The sequence below is a fragment of the Plectropomus leopardus genome, chromosome 14 (assembly GCF_008729295.1).
Source record: "Plectropomus leopardus isolate mb chromosome 14, YSFRI_Pleo_2.0, whole genome shotgun sequence".
NCBI classification, from domain to species: domain Eukaryota; kingdom Metazoa; phylum Chordata; class Actinopteri; order Perciformes; family Serranidae; genus Plectropomus; species Plectropomus leopardus.
In genome coordinates this window covers 25,685,052-25,706,729 of record NC_056476.1, presented here as the reverse complement: position 1 = coordinate 25,706,729, position 21,678 = coordinate 25,685,052, and the positions used below count along the sequence as shown (strand labels likewise).

Genomic DNA, 21,678 nt, shown 5'->3' with positions numbered 1-21,678 from the left:
GGATTACATCAGGGGTACAACTGTAAAGCTACAGACAAAGATACAAAAGCCTCCAAAAAACAATAGAGCCGCCCTTTAAATAGACACCTTTCTAATAGCAGGCTACAGTGAGGAGGTAAGCAGACGGTGCGTGTTCAGGCACCACCGTGGACACAGCAGGCGATCAAAATGCTGTGTAAGGACGGTCTCACACACATTCTTTTGTACAGCTCAGCAGAACATGCATGTAATTTACTGCATGTATGACTCCAGTGTAAATGAGCTCTTCTTACCACATAATACTGGTTTCTGCATCACAACCCCCCCCTTCTATCTCCATCTTTACATGCGTGTTGCCTCGTAGGCGCCCTTTTGAATTTTGTGATTATGCTTTGTTGCTGCCTGTGTTTTTTTGCAACTGGCACCTTGACCCCCCCCCCCTGTCGAGTTGTTTTCTTTTCCCTCTCCTCCCCCCATCACAGCGCTCTGCTTATTATAAGGAGGGTGAAGAAGAGGAGAGCGGAGGAGGGGGATGGGGGACGAGGGCAAGAGAGCATGAAAGGCGGGGCAGAGAGGGCTGTTGTGATGGTGAGTGTGTAAGAAAGAAAGGAAAATGATTGTGTGCGCGTGTCAGTGGGAGCTCAACCCCCTGACAGATTCAGTGTCGGTGCCATTGATCCTGTCTCGCGCGAAGGCGAGCTTATTTATTCAGTCCTTTAGAGACACACACTTGCACTGTATGAAAATTGTAGCAGCCTCTTTTATTTACTCCACATCTCTACCCCCTCTGCTGCTGCTTTTTCCTCTTCTGCCATGGTGTGTAGGAATGTTTTAATGTGGGCACACTTCCACTTTGGGGAGGGATTATTTTTCCCAACATCAAGGCCACAGGCTCCTTGCCTCACGCCTCTTCATTTGGTTGTTTGTAACTTTGAGTTGAATATTAAATCTGCTGCCTCCTCACTCTTTCACCTCATACTTTTTCTCTCCCACATCTCTTTTTTTTATTCATTATGTCTTGCTTTTGCTTTCCTTCTACTACCATTATTCACCTCTCCTTGTCTAGGCGGGCCTAATAAGCCGTTTAATTTGCCAAGCTGTTTTCTTCCAGTTCAGTACAGTGTCACTGATGAAGGAGAACTAAAACCGAGCTGGTTGGGGGTTGTGGAGGGGAAGGCAAGAGTATTTTTTTTCTCAAAAAGAAGTAGTGGTGTTCTCATGTGGCAGAGAAGAAGAAAGTGAGATAGGGAGAGGGAAAAAAATCCTTTCGAGTCGGTTTCATTAAAGTTACAGGACCCCGGAGGATCGAGGCAGCAAGAGGGGGGTATCTACTGTCTGTCTAGTTTTCTGCTTCTGTTTCTTACAAACTTCTCCTCCACCACCCACAGTGGCTCTCCACAGCCCACCACACATTCCTGACCCACATTCCTCTGTATATTACCGCTCCCATCTCTGTTCATAAATCCGTGTTCGTAGAATACGCACTGTAAACACTATATCTAGCTTTGAACTTGTGCATCTTTGAGTTGCTTCCATGTTTAGCCGGCTGATGCGTTGCCCTGGGGAGAGTTTTGTAACACTGCCATCACTACGCTACCTGGACTCACGGGAAACTGGATGTTTTTATTTTTAGATCAAGGATGATGATGAAATAAAAAACACCTCCTTTCTTTGAGCAAGTCTTGTTAGACAGAAATGAACATTTGATCTGTAGCCGTAGGATTGAAAACTTGAGATTCAGAGTCAGCATGTGACTCCTCAGGGAGTTCACACTTGTTCAGAAGGTCTTGTGTTTTTTAACTGTGTGACTTTTAATTTGTTTGGCATCTTCCTAACCTTTGCTAATTTCAGCTCCTTAACCAGGGAAATGCAGTGATAAGCCATCACTAATTACCGTAGGTCTCCCCCTTAGCAGAATTAGTTTTCATTGATTTTGAAAGAGAGACTGAAAAAGTAAGAGATCCATAAAAATCCATCGGTGGTGATCCATAAGTCACCACCGTGAAGTTTCCACAGATGCTGCTTTCTACAGTTTACCTGTCTTCTGGTTTGTTGTAATGTCAAACAGACTCACCAAAAAAAACCCTACACACACTACTTGTCTGATACAGAGCCATGTACACAGTGCTGCTCCACCCGCAATGGGAAAGCAGTCTTTACCCTATTTTAGTGGGTTTACCTGTGTTTTAAAAAACCTGTGTGCACTTTATTTTTGTGGAAAAAGGGATATATGAGTCAGACTCAACCCTCGCTCCTCCCAAATATGGTCACTTCTGGCTCACAAAAAAAAAAAATATATATTTATAGAGTTTAATCTCTTAATCGGCCAAAAATTCTCAGGGTAATGTTTTATCTTTTTGTCTTTTCGGACCAGGAGTAAAAGCATTTCGTCATCTTTCATAACTATCTCTGCTGATATTTAAGTGCTCTAGAGGAGTCCTTACCTGTTAGAGGTTGCCAGGGGACACATTCAAGAAGACATTTTCTGTAAGAGGAGATTTTTAGGAGATTGCTTGGTGACAGTAAGCTTACTGAAAGGTTGTTTTGCCAAAAAACTGAATAATATTCCAGAATATTTATGTGGGATGTACAGAAACAATAACACGCTGTCCCTGCGAAAACTAATGTCCTGCACTTAATTGTAAGGAGGAAAGTGCAGCTGCACAACAGTGATGACTCTGTCAGAGCCAACAATTTCAGAAGCAATGAATCAAACTTTGATAGCACTGGTACCTCTCATCATGTACATGATGAAGGTCCTCAGTGAGAGTAGACTTAACTTTATTACACCAGGTAAACCATTTTTATAGGGTCTTATATCATGTTTTAGTCAGGCTGTTTTACATAATAGCAGGGCTATATCATTTAAAAGGACAGGATACACTATAACAATATACTGCTTGTTCATGCTGTTATGGTGCATTTTCCAAGACTGTGTGACATTGCAGATGTATGACATGACTTAACAAGGTGGAGTTGAAAGGTGAATTGGACGTTGGAAGAGAATATTTCTTTTTTTTTCTTTCTTTTAATGGAGAGGCTTTATAAGTTAATTTCAAGTCCTACTCAGATGTTTGTATTCCTAGTTTATAAGGGTGCTTTGTTGATTTTCCACCATTTTTTTTATCTCAATGAGTGAAGTATGTGTAGATGAACTCTGGTAAACTTTCCGCCATCTCACCAGATATATCCTCTCATCTCTTAGCTCAACTCTGCTGGTTGATGCATTTTGCATCATCTGTTGAATTTTCGTTGGCTCTAGTGCTGTTGCTTGAACTACAGATTGTACGGTACTTCTGCATTTTCATGTACCACCCATTACAGACGCAAAAGCAATAGAAGCAGAGCAATAGAAAGCCACCTCTCTCTCTCTCTCTCTCTCTCTCTCTCTCTCCCTCTCTCTCTTTGTCAAACTCAGACTCAAAATCAGATCAAACATCAAAACTAGGCAGTGGCGACTGCATATAAACTAAGATTCTGTCACTGCACTGCCAATGTCTCGCTTAGAATGCTTTCATAAACACATTGTAGTGTCGTGTTTGGTAATGCGAGAATTTATGAACAGGAGGTGGGCGCCATATTGTTTCCTGTGTTGAAAAAATGGAGGTTAAAAAAAAAGATTAAAAAAAAAAACTAAGCAGCAAAATATAAACCAAGACTCTGTTTCTGTATTGCCTTATTCTCTTCTCAAATGATTTTAAAAATATTTTTTAGCTAACTGTTAAACTGAAATACTAGATTGTTTGGTACCAGCTGGCGCCATATTATCTTCCTGTGTCAAAACGGACAAGTTGGCATCACGCAGGTGAAAGAAGTGTGCAGTTGCTTTACTTAAGTAAAAGTACTAATACTACGCCGTGAAAATACTCTGTTACAAGTAAAAGTCCTGCATTGAAAATATTACTTATCTAACAGAAATGTTAGTAGGTGTAATCAACAAAATGTTCTTAAAGTTTTAAAAGTGTCCAGTGCAAAAGATTAGAAAAAAACACCCCAAAACTCAAATTTAAATAAATGAAATTTAAAAAATTGAAAAATATTTTCTAAAATAGTTGGAAATTGTTTTTTTTCAGTTGCCTAATTGATTAATCATAGAGCTGTTTCAACTGTACATGTCAGATGAACTGGTATTTTAATTTAGAACTTCACCAAGATTTTATAACCTTTTCTTTAGGTTTTTTTTTTAATGTCACCTACCAGTGGGAGTGTTTATTGGTCCGGTGCTGTGCAGTGCATTCTGGTAGTTGTAGGTTTTCTGTGTCTTGAGTGAAAGCTCTTTTTCTGTTCTCTTTGTTCATGTAGCACCGTTTTAAAAAACATCCTTCTACTGCAAAGGACAGCTTGGTTTTATGAAATGACCATCTTTCTAGCAGCAAAATACTCCTTCAACAACAGAGGAGTGATTCTAAAATGCGCTGTAAATACGGGCTGTGTAGCTAGACTGAGTTTAAGAGAGTAGGAAATTTAGTGAAAGCTGTTATCGGTCACACTTGGGGATCTGCACTGTGTGAAAAAACTTCTTAGCAGGTGAAAATGTTCGGAGTGAGCAGAGCCTATTATCCTTCTGACCCAGATGCCATGCCTACTCTATTTAAATGCTACAGTTACTGTATTTACGGCTGTATGAAGTGTGTGTGTGTGACAATCCTTGAGTCCCAGGCACCTCTAGGTTTCAGCTGGCAGATGGCTTGAGTAATGGCCTTAACCTTATCTGCCAATTTACCGCTGCTAATTTGTTTACACTCATTATATGCTTGGTTAGTGAAACATTCTCAGCAAAAGTAAACACTTCCCTTAGTGTTGCACTGCAAGGGCACTCACCCTGTGGTTACAAGCTCCTGAATCAGAGTTCGCCTGTCTTTACTGACTGCTCCTTTTTCTTTTTTTTGTGTGTTTCTCCACACCGTGTGCAGAGAAAGAGAAGCGAGTGAAGTCAGGTTCAGATGGAGAAGGAGCCAGCAACTCCCAGTCGGACAGCTCGGCCAGCCTGGGCAGCCTGAAGGGAGGAGGTGAGTCATGTCACCCATCATCATGTCTTTCTCTCTCTCTCTCTTTCGCTTTTCCTGTCATGGTAATCATAGCCTCGGGGTGGGGAGGGAAAGTATGCAGCCACTTGTCAAAGGTTGGCTTCTATCGAGGCTCCTGGTCAGCTGGCAGCAATCTGCATTTTCTCAGTTATTCTTTCTCGCCAGTATCATTAACAGCAAATGACATTTCGGGGTGATTATGTATGATGATAATGGCGATGATGATGATGGTGGTTTTAATTTGAAAACATTAAGCTCCCTTGCTGTTTTGTAGATCCATTAAAAACAAATCTTGGTTCAGCGACCCCCATGACATTTTATAGTATAGTATTACAGAGAAGTGTTCATGGGCAAACGGTCACATTGTGTTTGATTCTGGAAGCATAATTACAGTCCTGTTTGCGTAGGAAAGCATGAAAGAGGCCTACATTTTCTGCAAGCTCCATTGTTTGATCAGATTTACTCAGATTCCACGACTGGAGAGGCGGGTCGTGGCTTCTAATCATGTTGTTGACATCCAGTGAGCCAGAAAACCTTTAGGCATTATTAGTTCCATGTATTGTCCACAATAAGATGAGGAGCATCATGTTGCCAGTGGCACAATGGCTGCACGCTCATTCATCATAATGCTCGTTCTCTTTGTTAGTCTCGGTTGTGCATGCCTTTTCCCTGTCACACATTGTGAGCGGCCACTGTACTCTGATCCTTGTGGTACTGGAGGTTTCAGCTTGAGACACTGGCAGTCTTTTTTTCTCCAAAAACATCTAAAAACATCAGCTTTGTACTGAGCTCCCGCCTCTGCCCAGCCAGGTGGCCTCAAGCCAGAGAGAGATCTCTCTAAATCTGTTCTGACACTTTATTTCGGGCTGTGGCCCTGAACGTGTAGCATTTTATGAGAGACACAGGTTTTTAAGGATGATCCCTAGTGAGAAGACTCGACAAAGTCGGACTTGGAAACAGATTCTGGCAACAGAGAGGCTTGGTGTGGGTTTTTGGACCTACGTTATCCCGTTGACCGTTTGGTGGGTCATTTGGCTGCCAGCGGATAGTATTTCTGTAAAGCAAATTGGCATAATTGTACAGCAGAGTAATGCAGGGTAGAAGCTTCTGAGTGCCTTTTGAAACGAGCCGAGCATTTCTGTCCTGCCAGAGGTTTTCAGCGTCAGCCCTAAAGCAGTGATTGGGGGCAGCAGAGCTTTAAAGTGATCACAAGGTTACATTTATGTACCCTTCACTTTGGCTGATCAAATGGCATGCCACCGAGTCAGAGGGACTCTCTGGATCAGTGGTGTTGTCAGAGGTGAGTCAGCTTTATTCATGAGACATGATACCTTCACATCTCTCCCGGCACCAGGGCCTCTTACAGTGACTATAAAATCTAAATACCACTTCTTCTGTGTCAGCGTGATTGTTGGGGGATTCAGCCGATTTGATACCGATCATCCCTACTCAGTTTTCTCCTTTTCACATGGTTAAAGGAATACTTCACCCTCAAAATGACTATTTGTATTTTAATTATGTTGCCTTGAATTCATAAGGAAAACCGTTTTTCTTATATGCCTCCACAGTGAACGGAGAATCCAAAAAAGATGAGCATTTTTCATGAATTGGAAGTAAATGGAAATAGCAAAGCTATCTAACATATTTTTTTTTACAAACTGTCACACAACTTGTGCTGTATAATAATAATAGTAACAAGTCTCATTTATCCAGTCACATGCTCAGTACTTTACAAACACATGGACACTTGCTAAAACATTGCCTTTTACATCAAGTCAGTATGAACACTCTCGAAACAAACAGTACATACAGTGCCTCTGAACTCTCCTTAAGATGAGCTCATACTCATGCGAGTGCTCAGGCACATCAGGATGCATTACTGGTAGAAGTGTTTAAAATCCTTATATGTTAACAAAAATGCACGTGTTTTTGAAGTACTGAGCATATGACTTGATGAATAAGACTAGGATCATACCACATGAGTTGTGTGAAAGTTTGTAAACTGATGTTTGACGTAGTTTTTCTGTTAGTTTTATGGCTCCCATTTACTTCAATTAATGAATAATTGTCTCCATTTTTGGATTCTTCATTCACCATAGAGGCATATGAGAAAAACAAAGTTTTCAACAAGAATTCAGCTTAACACACAAGGAGTAATAGATGCACAAATGGTCATTTTGTGGGTGAAGTATTCCTTTAAAAGTTGGACTTCAGCTCTAAATTATTTTCTGTTATCGATTAACATGATGATTCTTTTCTCGATTAATTGTGTAGTCTATGAAATATTCTTTTAAAGTGAAAATTTCTTATTATAATTTTCCCAGAGCCCAAAAGTGACATCTTCACATTGCTAGTTTTTTTTTCTGACCAAATATGCACAATTGAAAGACATTTAATTAGTTGTCTCAACTGATTCATTTAAAAGGCTGAACAATGACCGAAACAAGTGACCGGTTACTAAAACAGTTGCCCATTCATCTTTCATTTCGTTAATTGACTAATCATTAAAGCTGTAGTTAAATGCACTAGCTGGGTGTATGTCCCATATAACACCTGACCATCAGATTAGTCTTGATCCCCGCTCACTTTCCCCATAAATGACTGCTTCAGTATCACAATATGGCTTTCTTCATAACAACAGAATCTTCTAACTGTCTTTGAGCCGGTGCTGACAGAGAGGGCAAGACTAAAGGAGTTGCTGTTGCATGCTGACTCACTTACTGTATATGCGAGCTTCTCTTTTGAGGAACAATGAAAATATAGAAAAGGTTATTTAAGGATTTGAAGTTTCAGTTGTGCTAAACAGTAGAAGAATCATTGAGCTTTCACTGTTCTCTGTGGATAACATTAGCCTAAAGACTAGAGAGAAATTAGTGTTGACACACATTATTGACACACATTAATCATCGGGCAAGGCCATTACAAGCCAATCCCATTACAGATCAGTGGTGTCACTGTGGTTAGGCGTGCGAGTCAGGGGGTGACTCCCTGCTCACTTATCATAAGTGACAATCCACAGATGGCTGCATCGCTGAGATACATTAGAGGCTTAATAAGAAAAGTGGGCCTGAACCAATAGCGCGGCATCATAGACTTTGTGCATTCTGCTGCTGCATGAGAAGTTACCAATCATCGAATGGTTAATTTATTAATATTGTTTTCTCTGGGTTTGGATTTGAATCTATCTGAATCTGAATTTTAATGCATTTATATTTTTTTGTGTGTCTGTTTTGTATTGCAGAGGTAGCCACAGGAAAACTTCTGGATTTGGCAGAGGGAGCCAATGTGGCGCTGGTCCACTCAGGAACAAAGCAGACTGAATCGGATCCCTTTATGGTGCATAATCACGCTACAGAGAACAACAATACTGTATGGGTAAGACAAGAGTCAGGCTGGTCAGTAAGTTTCAGCTGTTGAGGCTTGATAAGATGGGAAGAGAAGAATGGCACACAGAAAACACTGATTAATAAGCCAGAGTGCCTGGTGATATACTGTACCTGATGCATTCAGAAGAGTGAATTCTACAGTTTTTCAGCCGCTACACAGAGTCAGACAATAGCCCATTGAACAGCACTGGCCTTATCAAACGGTCACATAGCTGGAGAGGGTGTGGGCTGCAAGGAGCTCAGTTTAACAGCCCAATACCATGTGAGGCTAAAAAAAAAAGGCAAGAGGTGACTGTGTACACGTGTGAGTGAATGTCGTATGCTGTTTTTCCACCAAACACTTAAGAGTATAGTACCTATTGAACCCACAAGTAACCAGTACAGAGGGGATGTGCAGGTCACTGTTTTTGAAACCCCCACCCACCCAACCTGTTACGAGAACCAATCCGCCTTGCCCGAGCCGCAAACATATGTGTGAATCATACCCAAAAACAACCCGCAAACAGCAGCTGAAAGTTTGTGGTAATGACCATCGCCTACAACAACCTACTTGCTGTCGATACATTGAATGTTATTCCTGGTATTCCTAGCCTTATTGTACAGTTCCTAGAAGCTGTGTTTCACCACCACAGCCTCTAATATTAGTTTGGACAAAACATTGCGTTAGGTGATGACAAAAAATTCAACAGATGGAGTAAATGTTGAAAAACAGCAAAGTTATTCTTAAGTAACTTTTAAAGAACACTGCTTTGACACTTAATGACCCACCCGCTTGAGACTTACGGTATTTACAGTATACATTATTTATTGAAAAAATATCAAATATTTTAAAATTTGATAAATAAATTAAAACACTGGAGTGTTTAGAATCTCTGTGGAAATCCGTGGGGTACTTAAAAATAGCAGCTTTGTGCATTGAGTTTTTGATGAGCAATAGTGACGAATCTCTCTTGACTAAATTAATGGACTGCCGTGTTTCTAGCTCCACCCTTAAGTATCTGATCTGTGTGTGAGAAAACAGGACAGTGCAGAGTGGAGTGGTTCTGTTGGCATCATCCACAACTTTTGACCATGGAAACGCAGAAATAACTGATCCAATGTGTGACAAACTGAACTGAACTGACAGCTTGGTGGAAACAAGGCTTTAACATCTAATGAACAAGCACTGTTTATTTATCTTCTCTCATGAACTCTCTTTACTAACTCTTTAACCAACATGTGTATGTTCTGTGTGGCAGGAGTTGGAGGACGGTCTGGACGAGGCTTTCTCAAGGTGAGAACTGGATTTGGGTTTTTCCTTCAAGGCTGAGCTTTGCTAAACAGCCACACAGGCTGCTGTTCTGGAAATAGCCACCTGTGGTTTGGGCTGCTCCACCAATAAACACAGCCTCTCCCTCTGCTCGGTTCAGCCCGGTGCGCTCCCACGGAGAGGAGACGGGCTCAGCTTACAGGCCCTGATGCAACCGACACCCGCCCTTAGCCTGCTGCTTTTGTAGGCTTCGTTTATCATCAGTTTGGGCCCACACACTGATTTCATTTGAGGTCAGAGAGCCTGTAATTACAGATGAGTGCGGCTATCGCAAACTCATATTGAAGAAACCGATTTTTATCACTCTAGCGATAGTTGTAGTGAAATAAAGGCACAAGCAGAAAAAAAAGAACTCATCATTTGCAGGCTCAAGGCTGACAGGAAAGTGAATCGTCTTCGCTGATTACAATTCGTTAAACTTTGTCTACAGTGTCAACAAACAAATCCGAAAGGAGTCCGCTGTGATTAATGTCTCAATTTAATCTGAATGAGCAGCATAGTCCGATAAGCTGCTGTGGTCTGCTGTCAGGTCGCACGCTGCAACTGTTTACAGCCATTAGTTTTGGACCGCTATAAAGACTCATTCAACACTTTATTAGTGCATTTATTTCCTTTAGCCCTGCCTTTCATTCGCCCTGCTAATTGGACAGTGGGCTCCTTATTCTCCTGCTTTCATTAAGTGAAAGGGAGAATGGGCTCTACAGTCTCTGTAATCAAGCGCTAAGAGGCCATTTTAGCCCCGTTATCAGATGATTATTTGTCTGCACACACTGTAATTACACCCCAGCGCTGTTAATCTTTTGCTCGGTGATTAATGAGGATGCTCCCAGCATAGACACGGATACATCAACATGTAGATTTTCTGTAATTGAAGGATATTCAGCAGGTCAGGGGGCAAGGTTGAAGTCTTTGTCTATCAGAAGGAGCTGGTTGTACTGGGTGATGTTGGGGTCAGAGCACAGGAAAAAACTTTGTGACAATTCGTGATTCAGTGAGTGAAAATAAAGAGAACCCCGAAAATCAGGTAGCATTTCAGCACCTCCAGTTCCCTCGTCTTAAAGTCAGTGTTTTTTTTTTAATGGGTTTTTGGCTGGAAGCCTGAAATAAGGTTTGTGGTTAACACAAGCCGAAGAGAATTTCATGTTTCGTTCTACAACATAGGATATGTCAGTAAATATTCCACTGGTGAACTTAGAGGCTTTTATGTGTCTTGCTAACAAGTGAGCTTAATGAGACTACAGAACATCATCGTGCCAGACCGTGCCGAACACGGCTTAACAACCTTGCAGTGGTGGCGGAGCGACTGTAGTATAGTTCATTTATAGCCTAACATGAGCTTTTTATTTCTGGTGATTACATTTAGGCTTCAGAAATCCTGAAAGTGGTGTTCATTTCTGAAGATGATCTTGAACAAAATGTGAGTCACCATAAAGTGTGAGTCATCATAAAGGTTTGTCTACCACAGAGCAGATTTCCTGCCATAATCCAAAATTCAATGGAAAAATCCCATAGGCTTTTTGACGGGGTAGATGTCGGCTTCGGGGCTGGTTTACAGAAGAACGTCATCCCTGGGGCACTCTATTACTGAATGATATTACCTGAAAGTTGACACGTGGCACATACAGTTTTGCATGAGGACTGAAATAAGATCCAGATAAGTTGTGTAACATAAATGAGCCTTGCCTTAAGGAAGCTCCTCCACAATATTACAAGATAAAAGAAAACTATAAACAGCAGAGACTCTCAGTCGGAGGGTGAAGCTGGAGAAGCATACGCACCATCAAAAGCTACTTTGAGACTAAGAAAGATCTTTTATTGTTTATTATGATTTATGACAGATTATGCACTCATAAATTTGATCAAAGTACTCCTTATATAAACATCCACAGGCACCAGGTGCCTCCTCTCCCTCCCTCCTAAAATCGAGATCATGTAACAGACAGCAAGTTGTGGGCATCATAAAAACGTCATCTCCCTTGACAACACCAGAGTTTTAATCTGAGGTTCAAAGAAGATGCTTTTAACTTTAATTCCAGTTTATTCCAGATGAGTGGCATTAAAATTCTTGTAGATGAGGAGTCTTGTCACTCCTTTGCAGACAAATACATACATTGAAATCATGTCTATGCTATTTATACGACTGTACCGCCATCTGCTGGCTGCAGAGTTGTTCATTGTTGTAGATGTAAAAGCCTGTTGATCATAGTGAGGAAAAGGCCAGTTTGATGTGTGTTTTGAGGCAATATGGGTCTGTTTTCTCATTTTGGTTAACTAATGTTATGGCCTTATATTAAAGCATAAAAATGTGGACATAAAGTCACACTGTGGCCACATAAATGTACCCGCTGGCTTTATTATGAGGCTATTGAGAATAGTCCAGAGTTTAATTCTTGCCTGACATGTGATGTTTCCTTTGCACCCCTAGCCGCAGTCTGGATAGCTTTGAATCCTACTCAGGTAACGATGTTACATCCACCTCATTGTCCCCCAGTCAACTCACTATTCAAGCCTGCTCATCTGTCTGGATATCCGTGTTCAACCGGATAAAGACTCATGTAGTGTCACATTTTTCTTTTAAGGCCATATACCATTAACAAGATGAGTTATTAGAGACGCATCAAAGGGGGAAAACTCCTCATCCTCACTCCACAGTTTGATCCATCCCCGAGCTTCATCAGACACGTTTCACTGCCACAGAACCTGGTGTAGTGTGCCACCGTGTCCACGTCTTCATCACGAGTGTTTTATGTGTTTCCGTCTCACATCCATCAGCTTTGCACTCTGTTAGTGCCATGACAGTGAATGAGAGACGGTGAATGAAAACGATGTGTGTTCACATGTAGGTCTAACATGTTTGTGTTTAAAGGAACTGTGTGTAAGGTTCAGGGGGATTTAGTGGCAGATTGCATCCAGCTGAAACTTCTTTCGGTTAGTATTCCTTCAGTGTTCATTGTTCAGGAGGTTTCTACTGGAAGCTAAATTATCTGCAGAGGTCTCTTTTTCTCCATAACAAATATTTACCAGTAAAAACACTGATTTAAACCAGCTTTATGTTGCAAATCACAGTTTCTACTGTGTTGTATGGCCTGTCTGTGACAAGCACGTGCTTAATACGTGCTCACCTATTCTCTGATCTAAACGATGAGGAGATATTTACCATGAGCCAAATTATCCGTAGAGGCCTCCTTCTCTCCAAAACAAGGTGACTGGATGATTTAAACCAGTAAAAACACTGAATAAAGCAGTTTCATGTACAAATCAGTGTTTATTAAATGCTATTCAGCTCACTGGAGACAGGCTGCTAGCACAGCATCTCCTAATATATACTGAGCAATTTTCTCTAATAACTCAAGATCAAGATGTTTGGGGTATTTCTGCGGGGAGCTGAATTATCCTCAGTTTTCCTCCTCTCCAAATTAAACAGATAAACAGATTTAAACTGGTAAAAACCCTGAATAAAGCAGTTTCGGGTTAAAAAAAAGAATGGAAAAAAAGTGTTTTTCCAAGGCTGCTTGCCGTGGAAATGCTGCTAAAAGACATAAACATGTGTAGCCCTGTCTATAGCTGGTGTTTGGTTTGTCCATTCTGGGCCACTGTAGAAACATGGCGCAGCAACATGGTGATATCTGTGGATGAGGACCCGCTCCCTATAAAGATATGAACAAATTATTCTAAGGTAACGAAAACACTGGGATTCTTACTTTAAGCTTATTATACACTAAAGAAAACATATTTATTGTATTGTATTCCATTTTTGTCAGTATATCTCCCTAAATCCTTCATGCTGGACCTTTAAATATGCATTTTGTATGAATGTCAGGCTGGTTTAATATTGAACTGATTAGCTCATTAATGGAGTCATTTTATTGCCACATGTGGCCACATGTATCTTTGCTTTTTTTAATTGTGTGTGGTTGTTTTTTTTTTTTTTTTATTACAAATAGAGATGCAACTGTGTTTATAACTCGTGCTTATGTCCATTTTTGTGCACACTGTACCTATCATTGTTCACAAGCTTTTGAAGTGGAATAAATTGTCTTTAATCATAACAGCAATTTTGATCATCATGTTTCATCATAGAAGTTGCTAATAAAATGTCTGTTTTCTTTTGTCCCCGTAGACTCGCTGAGTCTCGCACTAACCCCCAGGTCCTGGACATTGGGGTAAACCCTCAGGACTTCAACACTGAAGAGTGCCTGTCCCCAGGCAAATGGGACCAAGAGGACACAGACTTCAGCACACAAAAAGGCACTTTCTAAAGTGAAGCCTCTGCCAAGAAGAGAAAACAGGGAAACACGAGGAGGACTAATCGAAAACACGGTCGGAAACTGAAGTGATAGACATTTGTGACATCAGTAAGGTTTCCCACCTTCTCACTGTTGCCAAGTCGTCTCAGTGGTTGAGTCCCGTGGCTCTCTGATGCATCTGCGTCTACAGAGAAGGACAGCATGAGCAAGCTGCTCACAGAACAGGCCAAAGCAATACAAACTAATTTACCCCTTTTCTATGAAAAAAAATGCAGTCATTTAATGTTTGTTACAGTCAGTGTATAACTTCCTTTTTGTGTCTGTTTACCCATTCACTGTTAGTAATATGTTTGTGGTATGTGCTTGTGTACATTGCGTTAAAGTGCGTGTGTGGATGTACAGAACATAAGTGTACAAAGTGATATGAGAAATATGATTTGTTGAGTTTTGAACAAGTCGTTACATGAGGTAAAGGTCAAAAAGGGTGCTGTCATATATTTTATTTACTCAGAGATGGAGAAATGGAACTGGATCAGAGGGAAAGGTCACGAGTGAAGGCCACCGATGCACTAGTATAGGACAAAACAAAGTTACTACCTATATGTGCTTCAAGGATTCAGCCTCTCGTTGGGCGACAAAAGCTTTAAAAAAAAAAAAAAGTGTGCATGTTTTGGTCAGAGAGTGTTTGTGTGGAAGATGGATGAGAACAAAATGACAATCTTATTTTTTTTCTAATGCAAAATCTATTTTTGCACTCAGCATTCATTCACTTTTAAAAAGCACATATTTCATGTAAGGGAATTTAATGTCAGTAAGCAACAAACTCATTATTCAGGCTTCAATGCAGTGCCTATGTTCACTCTTTTCATGTTTTGTTGTTTTAACTTTGAATCACAGTGGATTCATTCTGCTTTTCCCCCAAGATTGGGAGGAAACTGGAAAAATCCAAATAGCAGTTTCAAACTAAGCTGGTCATAATTCCCACTCTGGCTCGCAGACCTGGATGTGAAATTGGAGGCAAGTCAGAGTTGTCAGAGCTGAACTTAAACTTCACAAATGTTTTTTTTTTCTTTAACCCTGTCAGCAAGTAGCACTAATCAACTGTGATTCATAGTTGAAAAATCAAACATGAAGGGACTGAATGTGTTTTATCGGCACTCTACCACTGTATGTTAACTTATATTGTTGCATTGAATTTGCTAGTTTACTTCTTTTTTTTCGGGAAGAGTTCCCAGTGTTATTTTGGAATTTGTTTATGTATGAATTTAATTTAATTCATTAATTTACATCAATTTCAATAAAAGTCAAATGATGTATGTGTGAAGTTTATGATGTACCTCTGATTCAGGTTGCAAGGGGTCGGGAAATTTTCTGTAAATTTCCCATCTTCACTGTGTCTCTGTTTACTTTTTTAACAGGTAAACTCTCACACACTGTCCAACTTGCAAGAAAACGTTTATTTGCAACGTTTCAGTTCTAGACCTTCATCAGGCAGTTTGTCACAAAGGGTTGGGCATCTTAAACAGGACGTGGCTACACACCTGCAGCCACTCATCATTATGACCTCAGCAAATGAACAAACAAAAAATCTCGTATTTTTCACAATAACCTCTTCCCAAGTAATCAACCCACTCACGCATAACTGTGCAGAGACATTTGAATTCTCCAGCGAGGACGCAGGATTTCCCCCCTGCCGTTCAAATGAAGGGTGCAGCGTCCTCTGATGATTTAAAGGTTCAGATGGAGAGACTATACCTAAAAGAAACACGCCTGGCTCAACACTGAGCGAAAATTGGCGCAACAAGAAAATCCTCAGAGGCTTACGTATCCAAAAAGCCTTCACAATCGGGGAATCTGGTGAGAATTCCATTAAGAGATGGGGAGAAAATTTAAATAAATGCTCTCTTGACCTAATGTTACTCATCATTGATCAAGTGTCCACAGGAGCAGACACAGAGATTGAAAAACAAGCGGAAATCTTCATAGATAAGTTTGGATTCACTTCCAGTTCGGTTTAGAGTTTTGCCAGCAAACACAAAGAGAAGCTACTCAGCATTAAACTTAAAAAGTACAAGCGTGACACTGAAGGCTATCAAAGAAAGGAAATCTACCACTGGGAATTTAGAGAAGGAGAAGCACCGTCCCAGACTTAAGCCACAGCCGCGCGCACAAGCGCGCCAAGGCACACGATTACGCGCAGACAGAGACCTGATCACCGCAGGGAGCATGCCAACTACAGCGATTCCTCCGTGGAAAGTGACTTCACCTTTAATAGCGACTCTGGCATCCCACCGAGTCAAACCCCTTTTTTATACAACCGAAAGAAACACGAGCGGAAAGGAAGAAGAAACGCAGGCGGGGCAAGCGCGCATCCAAGCACCGGGCACCGGCCGTAGACGCGCAGCAACTGGCGGACACGGTAATAAACATCTCCTCTAAGGAACTATCTAATATCATATAAAGCTAGTGTCTAAGGGACTGTCCTTTGCGCCTAACAGGGAAGGTATGCTTTTGGCTTAAAAGTTGATCTCTTCAAGTGTTTTAGACTAATTAAATTCCGTCATTTTTTTCTTCAAATAAAAACACTGCAACGACCATTGATGCTCCTGTCTTCAGAGCCGAAAGCACCTTCTGTCCACAAACAAATAATGCATCCATAAATACTTTATGCAGACTTGTGGAGCAGGACATTATGAAAATGACAGCCAAACCACGCCCTAGCCTTTTAATTTAACCAAGAGTGAGATACAGTAAATGAATTTATGATTGATAAAGATATTGTAATCTAAGTGGCTGATAATGGTGGTGGCATCTGTGTCCAGGATGCTGATAAATACAAGCATGAAAGAAAGAAAGAAATCCTCTCTTATTTTTAAGATGTCAAAAAGAGGGGATGCATTTCTGAATCTGAATTAGATTTTTCTGTACTGTAAGAACCTTATCTGACATGTGATATATACTTTACCCAAAATACATACATATCTCCCAGCAACCCTCCAGGTTGTCCAATAGTGGCACAGACAGACTCCCTCTAGTCTCCACTGTCTAATTTTGTTGACAATTTTATAAAGCCCGATGTCCAAACACTACCAGCATACATAAAAGACTCCACTGACTTTATTGAAAAATGTCTTTATTTGAGTAATTTGCCTGATAATGTCCTCTTGTCAACTCTCACCATCACAAGCCTACACAAATATACCCCATGAAGGTGGTTTAGAGGCTCTAGGTTTTTATTTACAAAACTGCAATAGTGAATCTAATTCTCCTAACCAACTGATCCTAGATCTAGCTAGAGTTATCATGAAACATAATTACTTCAGATTCCAAAAGGACTTTAACCTGCAAGTTTGAAGCACAAGCATGAGCACCATTTGTGCACCTAATTATGAAAATTTATTTATTGGGTTTTTTTTAAGGAAAGATTTATCTTTAACCCAGAAAAAAACTCACTTGTCAAAAGTTATTAAACAGTATCGATTTATGAATGACATTTTCTATATTTATAATGGTAACTCTGATGAATTGATAGACTATTGAACAGTTTAGATTTAATTCACAAGTTAGAATTTACATCTAACTACAGTTATGACAGAGTGAGCTTCTTAGACATGTGGGTTATTAAAGACAAAGGCTCATTTATAACTACTATAACTCTTTTACCACAAGGACACTGACAAAAACATCCTGTTGCTAGCCTCTAGTTTTAACCCCACTCCCCTTAAAAAAGGTCTCCCCATTAGTCAGTTTTTTGTTTAAGAAGAATCTGTCACCCTACGGAGGATTTCTAGGAGCAAGCTTTGGACATGAAAAATAGATTTGCACAGCGGAGATATCCCTCAGCATCGACAGATCATGCTTATGAACTGCCCCTTAAAAAACTCGATCGGATCTACTTAAAAGAGTGTGAAAAAAGGAAAAATGTTCTCTGTGACATGCATCACTCAGCGCTCTACACACTCGGACACGATTCATTCTGTTTTTCAAAGACACTGGCACGTTTTAAAATCTGACACTGAACTTTCTTCTGTTTTGAAGGACCCTGCCCTTTTTGTAAACAAAAGAGGCAAAAACATTAAGGACCTCCTTGTTCATGCAACTTCTCTTCATAACACCTTCAAATCTGATGACTTTTCTCATCCCCATATGGTTAAAAGTTCCCTATCAACAGTATTATCACATGTGCATCACACGTCGTCTACATCATTCGCTGTCCATGTGGCCTTGGCTATGTAGGGAAAAATATAAGAAAACTAAAACAAAGGATCAGTCAACACAAAAGTACAATTCAGAGAAATGACAGACTATCCTGTTGCTGTTCATGTTAATGATGCACACCATGACGTCTCCTCTCTGTGTTTCTGTGGCGTTGAATTAGTCACCCTTCCACCCAGAGAAGGTGACCATGATGAACTTCTGAAACAGCGGGAGGCTTACTGGATTCACACTCCAAACACTTGCACCCAAAGACTCAATGATGAACTGTAAATTTGTTAGTTATTTTTATGTTTTTTCACAGGCTTGTGTGTCCTTAGATAATGACTTTCTTGGATACATGTGAAGTATGCACAATAATAATCAGGTTAATTTCCATAGTCAAGTGACCTGTTTTGTGTGTCTATTTATATGTATGTGATTCAACACTCTGAATGTGGTTTCAGGTACATTTTTGGACTCATCTATTCAGGGAGTTAGTTGTGGGGTCTTTGGTAAAAAGGATGCCATAATGAGATTATTTGTTCTCTTTTTGGATTTTTTTTGTCCATTACAGTGTTCCCGTTTTCCTGTTTTAGAATGTAATTTAACTCTTTGGACCTTAAGTGTCTGTTAAAATTTAAAATCATGAACTGAAAAAATATTTATTTACATTTGTTTAAAATTGCCTTCTAACCTTTTGATAGTCGTTTATTGTTGTTTATTGTAGTTGTGTATTGTTTGTTTGTTAATCTGCTGACGTCATAATGATGAGTGGTTGCATGTGTGTAGCCACATCCTGTTTAAGATGTCCAGCCCTTTGTGACAAACTGTTTGCCTGATGAAAGTCTAGTACCGAAACATTACAAATAAATGTTTTCTTGCAAGTTGGACAGTGTGTTGGAATTAAACTGTAAATTTTTTGATAGACATATTGTTCTACTACGCACCTGTCCCATGATATAGATGTGCAAAATACATTTTTTGACTGTTACTTTTTTTAACAGAAAATAGTTGGCAGAGGAACACAACTGCATGGCGGTTGGACAGTCCAAAGACATGCAGCTCAGGTTGATAGGTGACTCTAAATTGCCCTTAGGTGTGACTGTGAGTGGGTATGGTTGTCTGTCTATTTGTGTCGGCCCTGCAATAGTCTGGCGACCTATCCAGGGTATACCCTGCCTTCTGCTCGATGACAGCTAGGATTGGCTCTAAATGTGCTTAATTTAGTCATCATTATGACACCAGATATTTCTGTGTTGCTGAGCATTAACACCAGTTCAGCAAATGTAAATGAAAGTTGTGCACGAGCAGGCACATAAGGTCATGTTGTTGCTATTTACTTCAACATGTGAGTGTTATTATTGAATGAATCTGGCAATCGTAGTGTTACACACAGAGAGGAATTAACTGTATTTATCAGTTAAAATGATTAGTGTTGCATTTTAAAGATGATAAAAGCATTCTGTCATTCATGTTTTTATCTTCATCTCATAAACAGTCCTTACAGCCCTGCTGAAGAACGTACACATCCTCCTCATTTGGCTTGTCTTTGCTTTGACAGGCGCACCTTCATCAGGCGACCCATCAGTGGCTGATGGCCCCTCTGCTGGACCACTACGAGCTGCTTCTGGTCTGACAGCTTTATACTTTTCAGCTGAGCCTCCTTCAACACCAGCAGCCTTTGGACTCGTCCTCAGCCTGACGATGAAGATAAAGCTGAAGATGAAGATATGAACCACTGGACCACAAGAAAACAACTGTAAGACAGCCCATTGTGGGTCAAATGCTGCTACTTTTGATTTTTTAAAGAGTAATTTGTCTTCATTTACCTGCATGTACTGTGGAGGCAGCAGGAGTCTCAACAGGGAGACAACTCAAGACCTCTGCAAATACAGTTCTGCATGGATGGAGACTGTGAAAGGTAAGTGAGATTCTGTTCCTCCGTCATTTGTTTGAACTGACGCTTTTATAGCAGAGCAGTGGGAGATCAAATGTGATGTCGAATGTGAGAAAGCTTTTTATTGCAGTGTAAGAGACTGAGCTGCTATGATATATAAGATAAGCTATTTTTCTTATTTTGCACTTTTGCATTTATGGCTCCATCTGCTGGTTGGCCTTTACATTAAGAGTATGCATAATATGCTGTTAATGTCCCCATATTGGTATCGACTATCGGCCAACTGAGTTGTTATATATCAGCATATTGGGTATCTGAAAAAAAATCCAATATCATCCATCTCTAATTTTGATTAAATGTTTTGAAATACCTACATTGACACACCTTTGATTGATTGGTCACAACAATACAGCACACTGCACAAAAAGATACTTTTGGAGCTCTAAAGTCCATCTGACAAAATTCAGATCACCAGTCTCTAACATCTGTGACCAAGAGATGGGAATTCAAAATACTTGAAGACAATGCACTGCTAGCAGTGATGCTGAACCAGGATGGAAAAAGACAATACAATAGCACAAATCTACTCTGTTTGTAACATGGCAGTGAGCAAGAGATGCCTCATGAGAAAGTAAGATTTGTCTCCTAATTTTGCAAAAAAATACTAGACAGTGACAAGATGAAAAAAGCCTGAAGATTAGAAAAGAAGAGAGATAAAATAATTAAAACATTTTAAAATTTGGGGAAATGTCCAGAAATGTAATATGTATGTGTTTGTGTACATTAGCCCTTTTTTTTCATTGACTATTTTATTTTTTATTTTATTTTTCCTTATTTTTTTCCTTTTCTAGGTCATCTTCTTGTTGCTGATTTATGTTTTCTTCCTTAAAAACAACTGTAAATATGTTATTATAATAATCATGAATAAAGATTTCTTGACACTTCCTCTCTTTTTCTTCTCTGGTCTCTAATAACCAAAGGTGTCTGAATGCAGCACGAGACAACATGTTGAACAACACATATATTAACGATTGTATGCAACACACAGTGTTACTGTAAAATATTTTTATATTAGTGAGGGAATCATTTGTACAATTATTGTGAAACCTCTGTGGTGTTCAGATAAAAATACGCAAAAAAACATCAATAGCGCGTCATCATAGTTGCTTTGATGTGGGATTCTGGGATTCTATGGAATGCATATATATACTGGAGGTTCTAACATTCGGCACCATTTCACTCCTGATTTCAGAGAGAGAAGTACTGAGCTAGCGAGATAAAACCAAAGACCACAGCGACAACCCCAAAGACACCAGAAACGGATACCAGTTTTACTTTTCACCATGGAAAAGGTAAGAATATGCACCGTCATAAATAAATTGAAACTTTTCTTTAGTTTTGCCTTTATTCGTCGAGCAAAGCTTGTTAGCTAACCTAATTTTAGCTAGCATTAACAAAGTTCAGGCTGGCTAGCTAAAACGTTCAACCACAAAAACGACCGCAAAGGACCAGTGACTGACTTAAATTGCACCGAAAACTGTAAGAAATAACCATTTTAAATCGTTTTAAAGCTTTTCGCAGTTTTGTTTTCATTAAATATGCTTGTTTCAAGTCAAGCTTATTTGCTAACCTAATT

General features: G+C 40.0%; 1 protein-coding gene and 1 long non-coding RNA gene across 3 annotated transcripts in view; both read left to right on the top strand.

The window, feature by feature from the left end:
* The window catches only part of ldlrap1b (low density lipoprotein receptor adaptor protein 1b), a 47,098-nt gene extending 31,834 nt beyond the window's left edge, over positions 1-15,264 (top strand). Inside the window, exons 6-9 of one of the 2 annotated variants that reach the window (XM_042500573.1) lie at positions 4,893-4,988; positions 8,248-8,342; positions 9,631-9,665; positions 13,822-15,264. In XM_042500573.1, coding sequence (XP_042356507.1) covers positions 4,893-4,988; positions 8,248-8,342; positions 9,631-9,665; positions 13,822-13,960 — 365 coding nt within the window. In that variant the 3' untranslated portion in view covers positions 13,961-15,264. Of the gene's footprint in view, positions 1-4,892; positions 4,989-8,247; positions 8,382-9,630; positions 9,666-13,821 lie in introns of both variants that reach the window. The other variant, XM_042500572.1, reaches the window with a different exon arrangement.
* A 289-nt stretch (positions 15,265-15,553) lies between these two features.
* Positions 15,554-20,056, top strand: LOC121954160. The gene is made up of 3 exons (XR_006106543.1): positions 15,554-16,367; positions 19,707-19,904; positions 19,996-20,056. It is a non-coding gene; the product is annotated as an uncharacterized LOC121954160 (long non-coding RNA).
* The last annotated feature ends 1,622 nt before the right edge of the window (positions 20,057-21,678 follow it).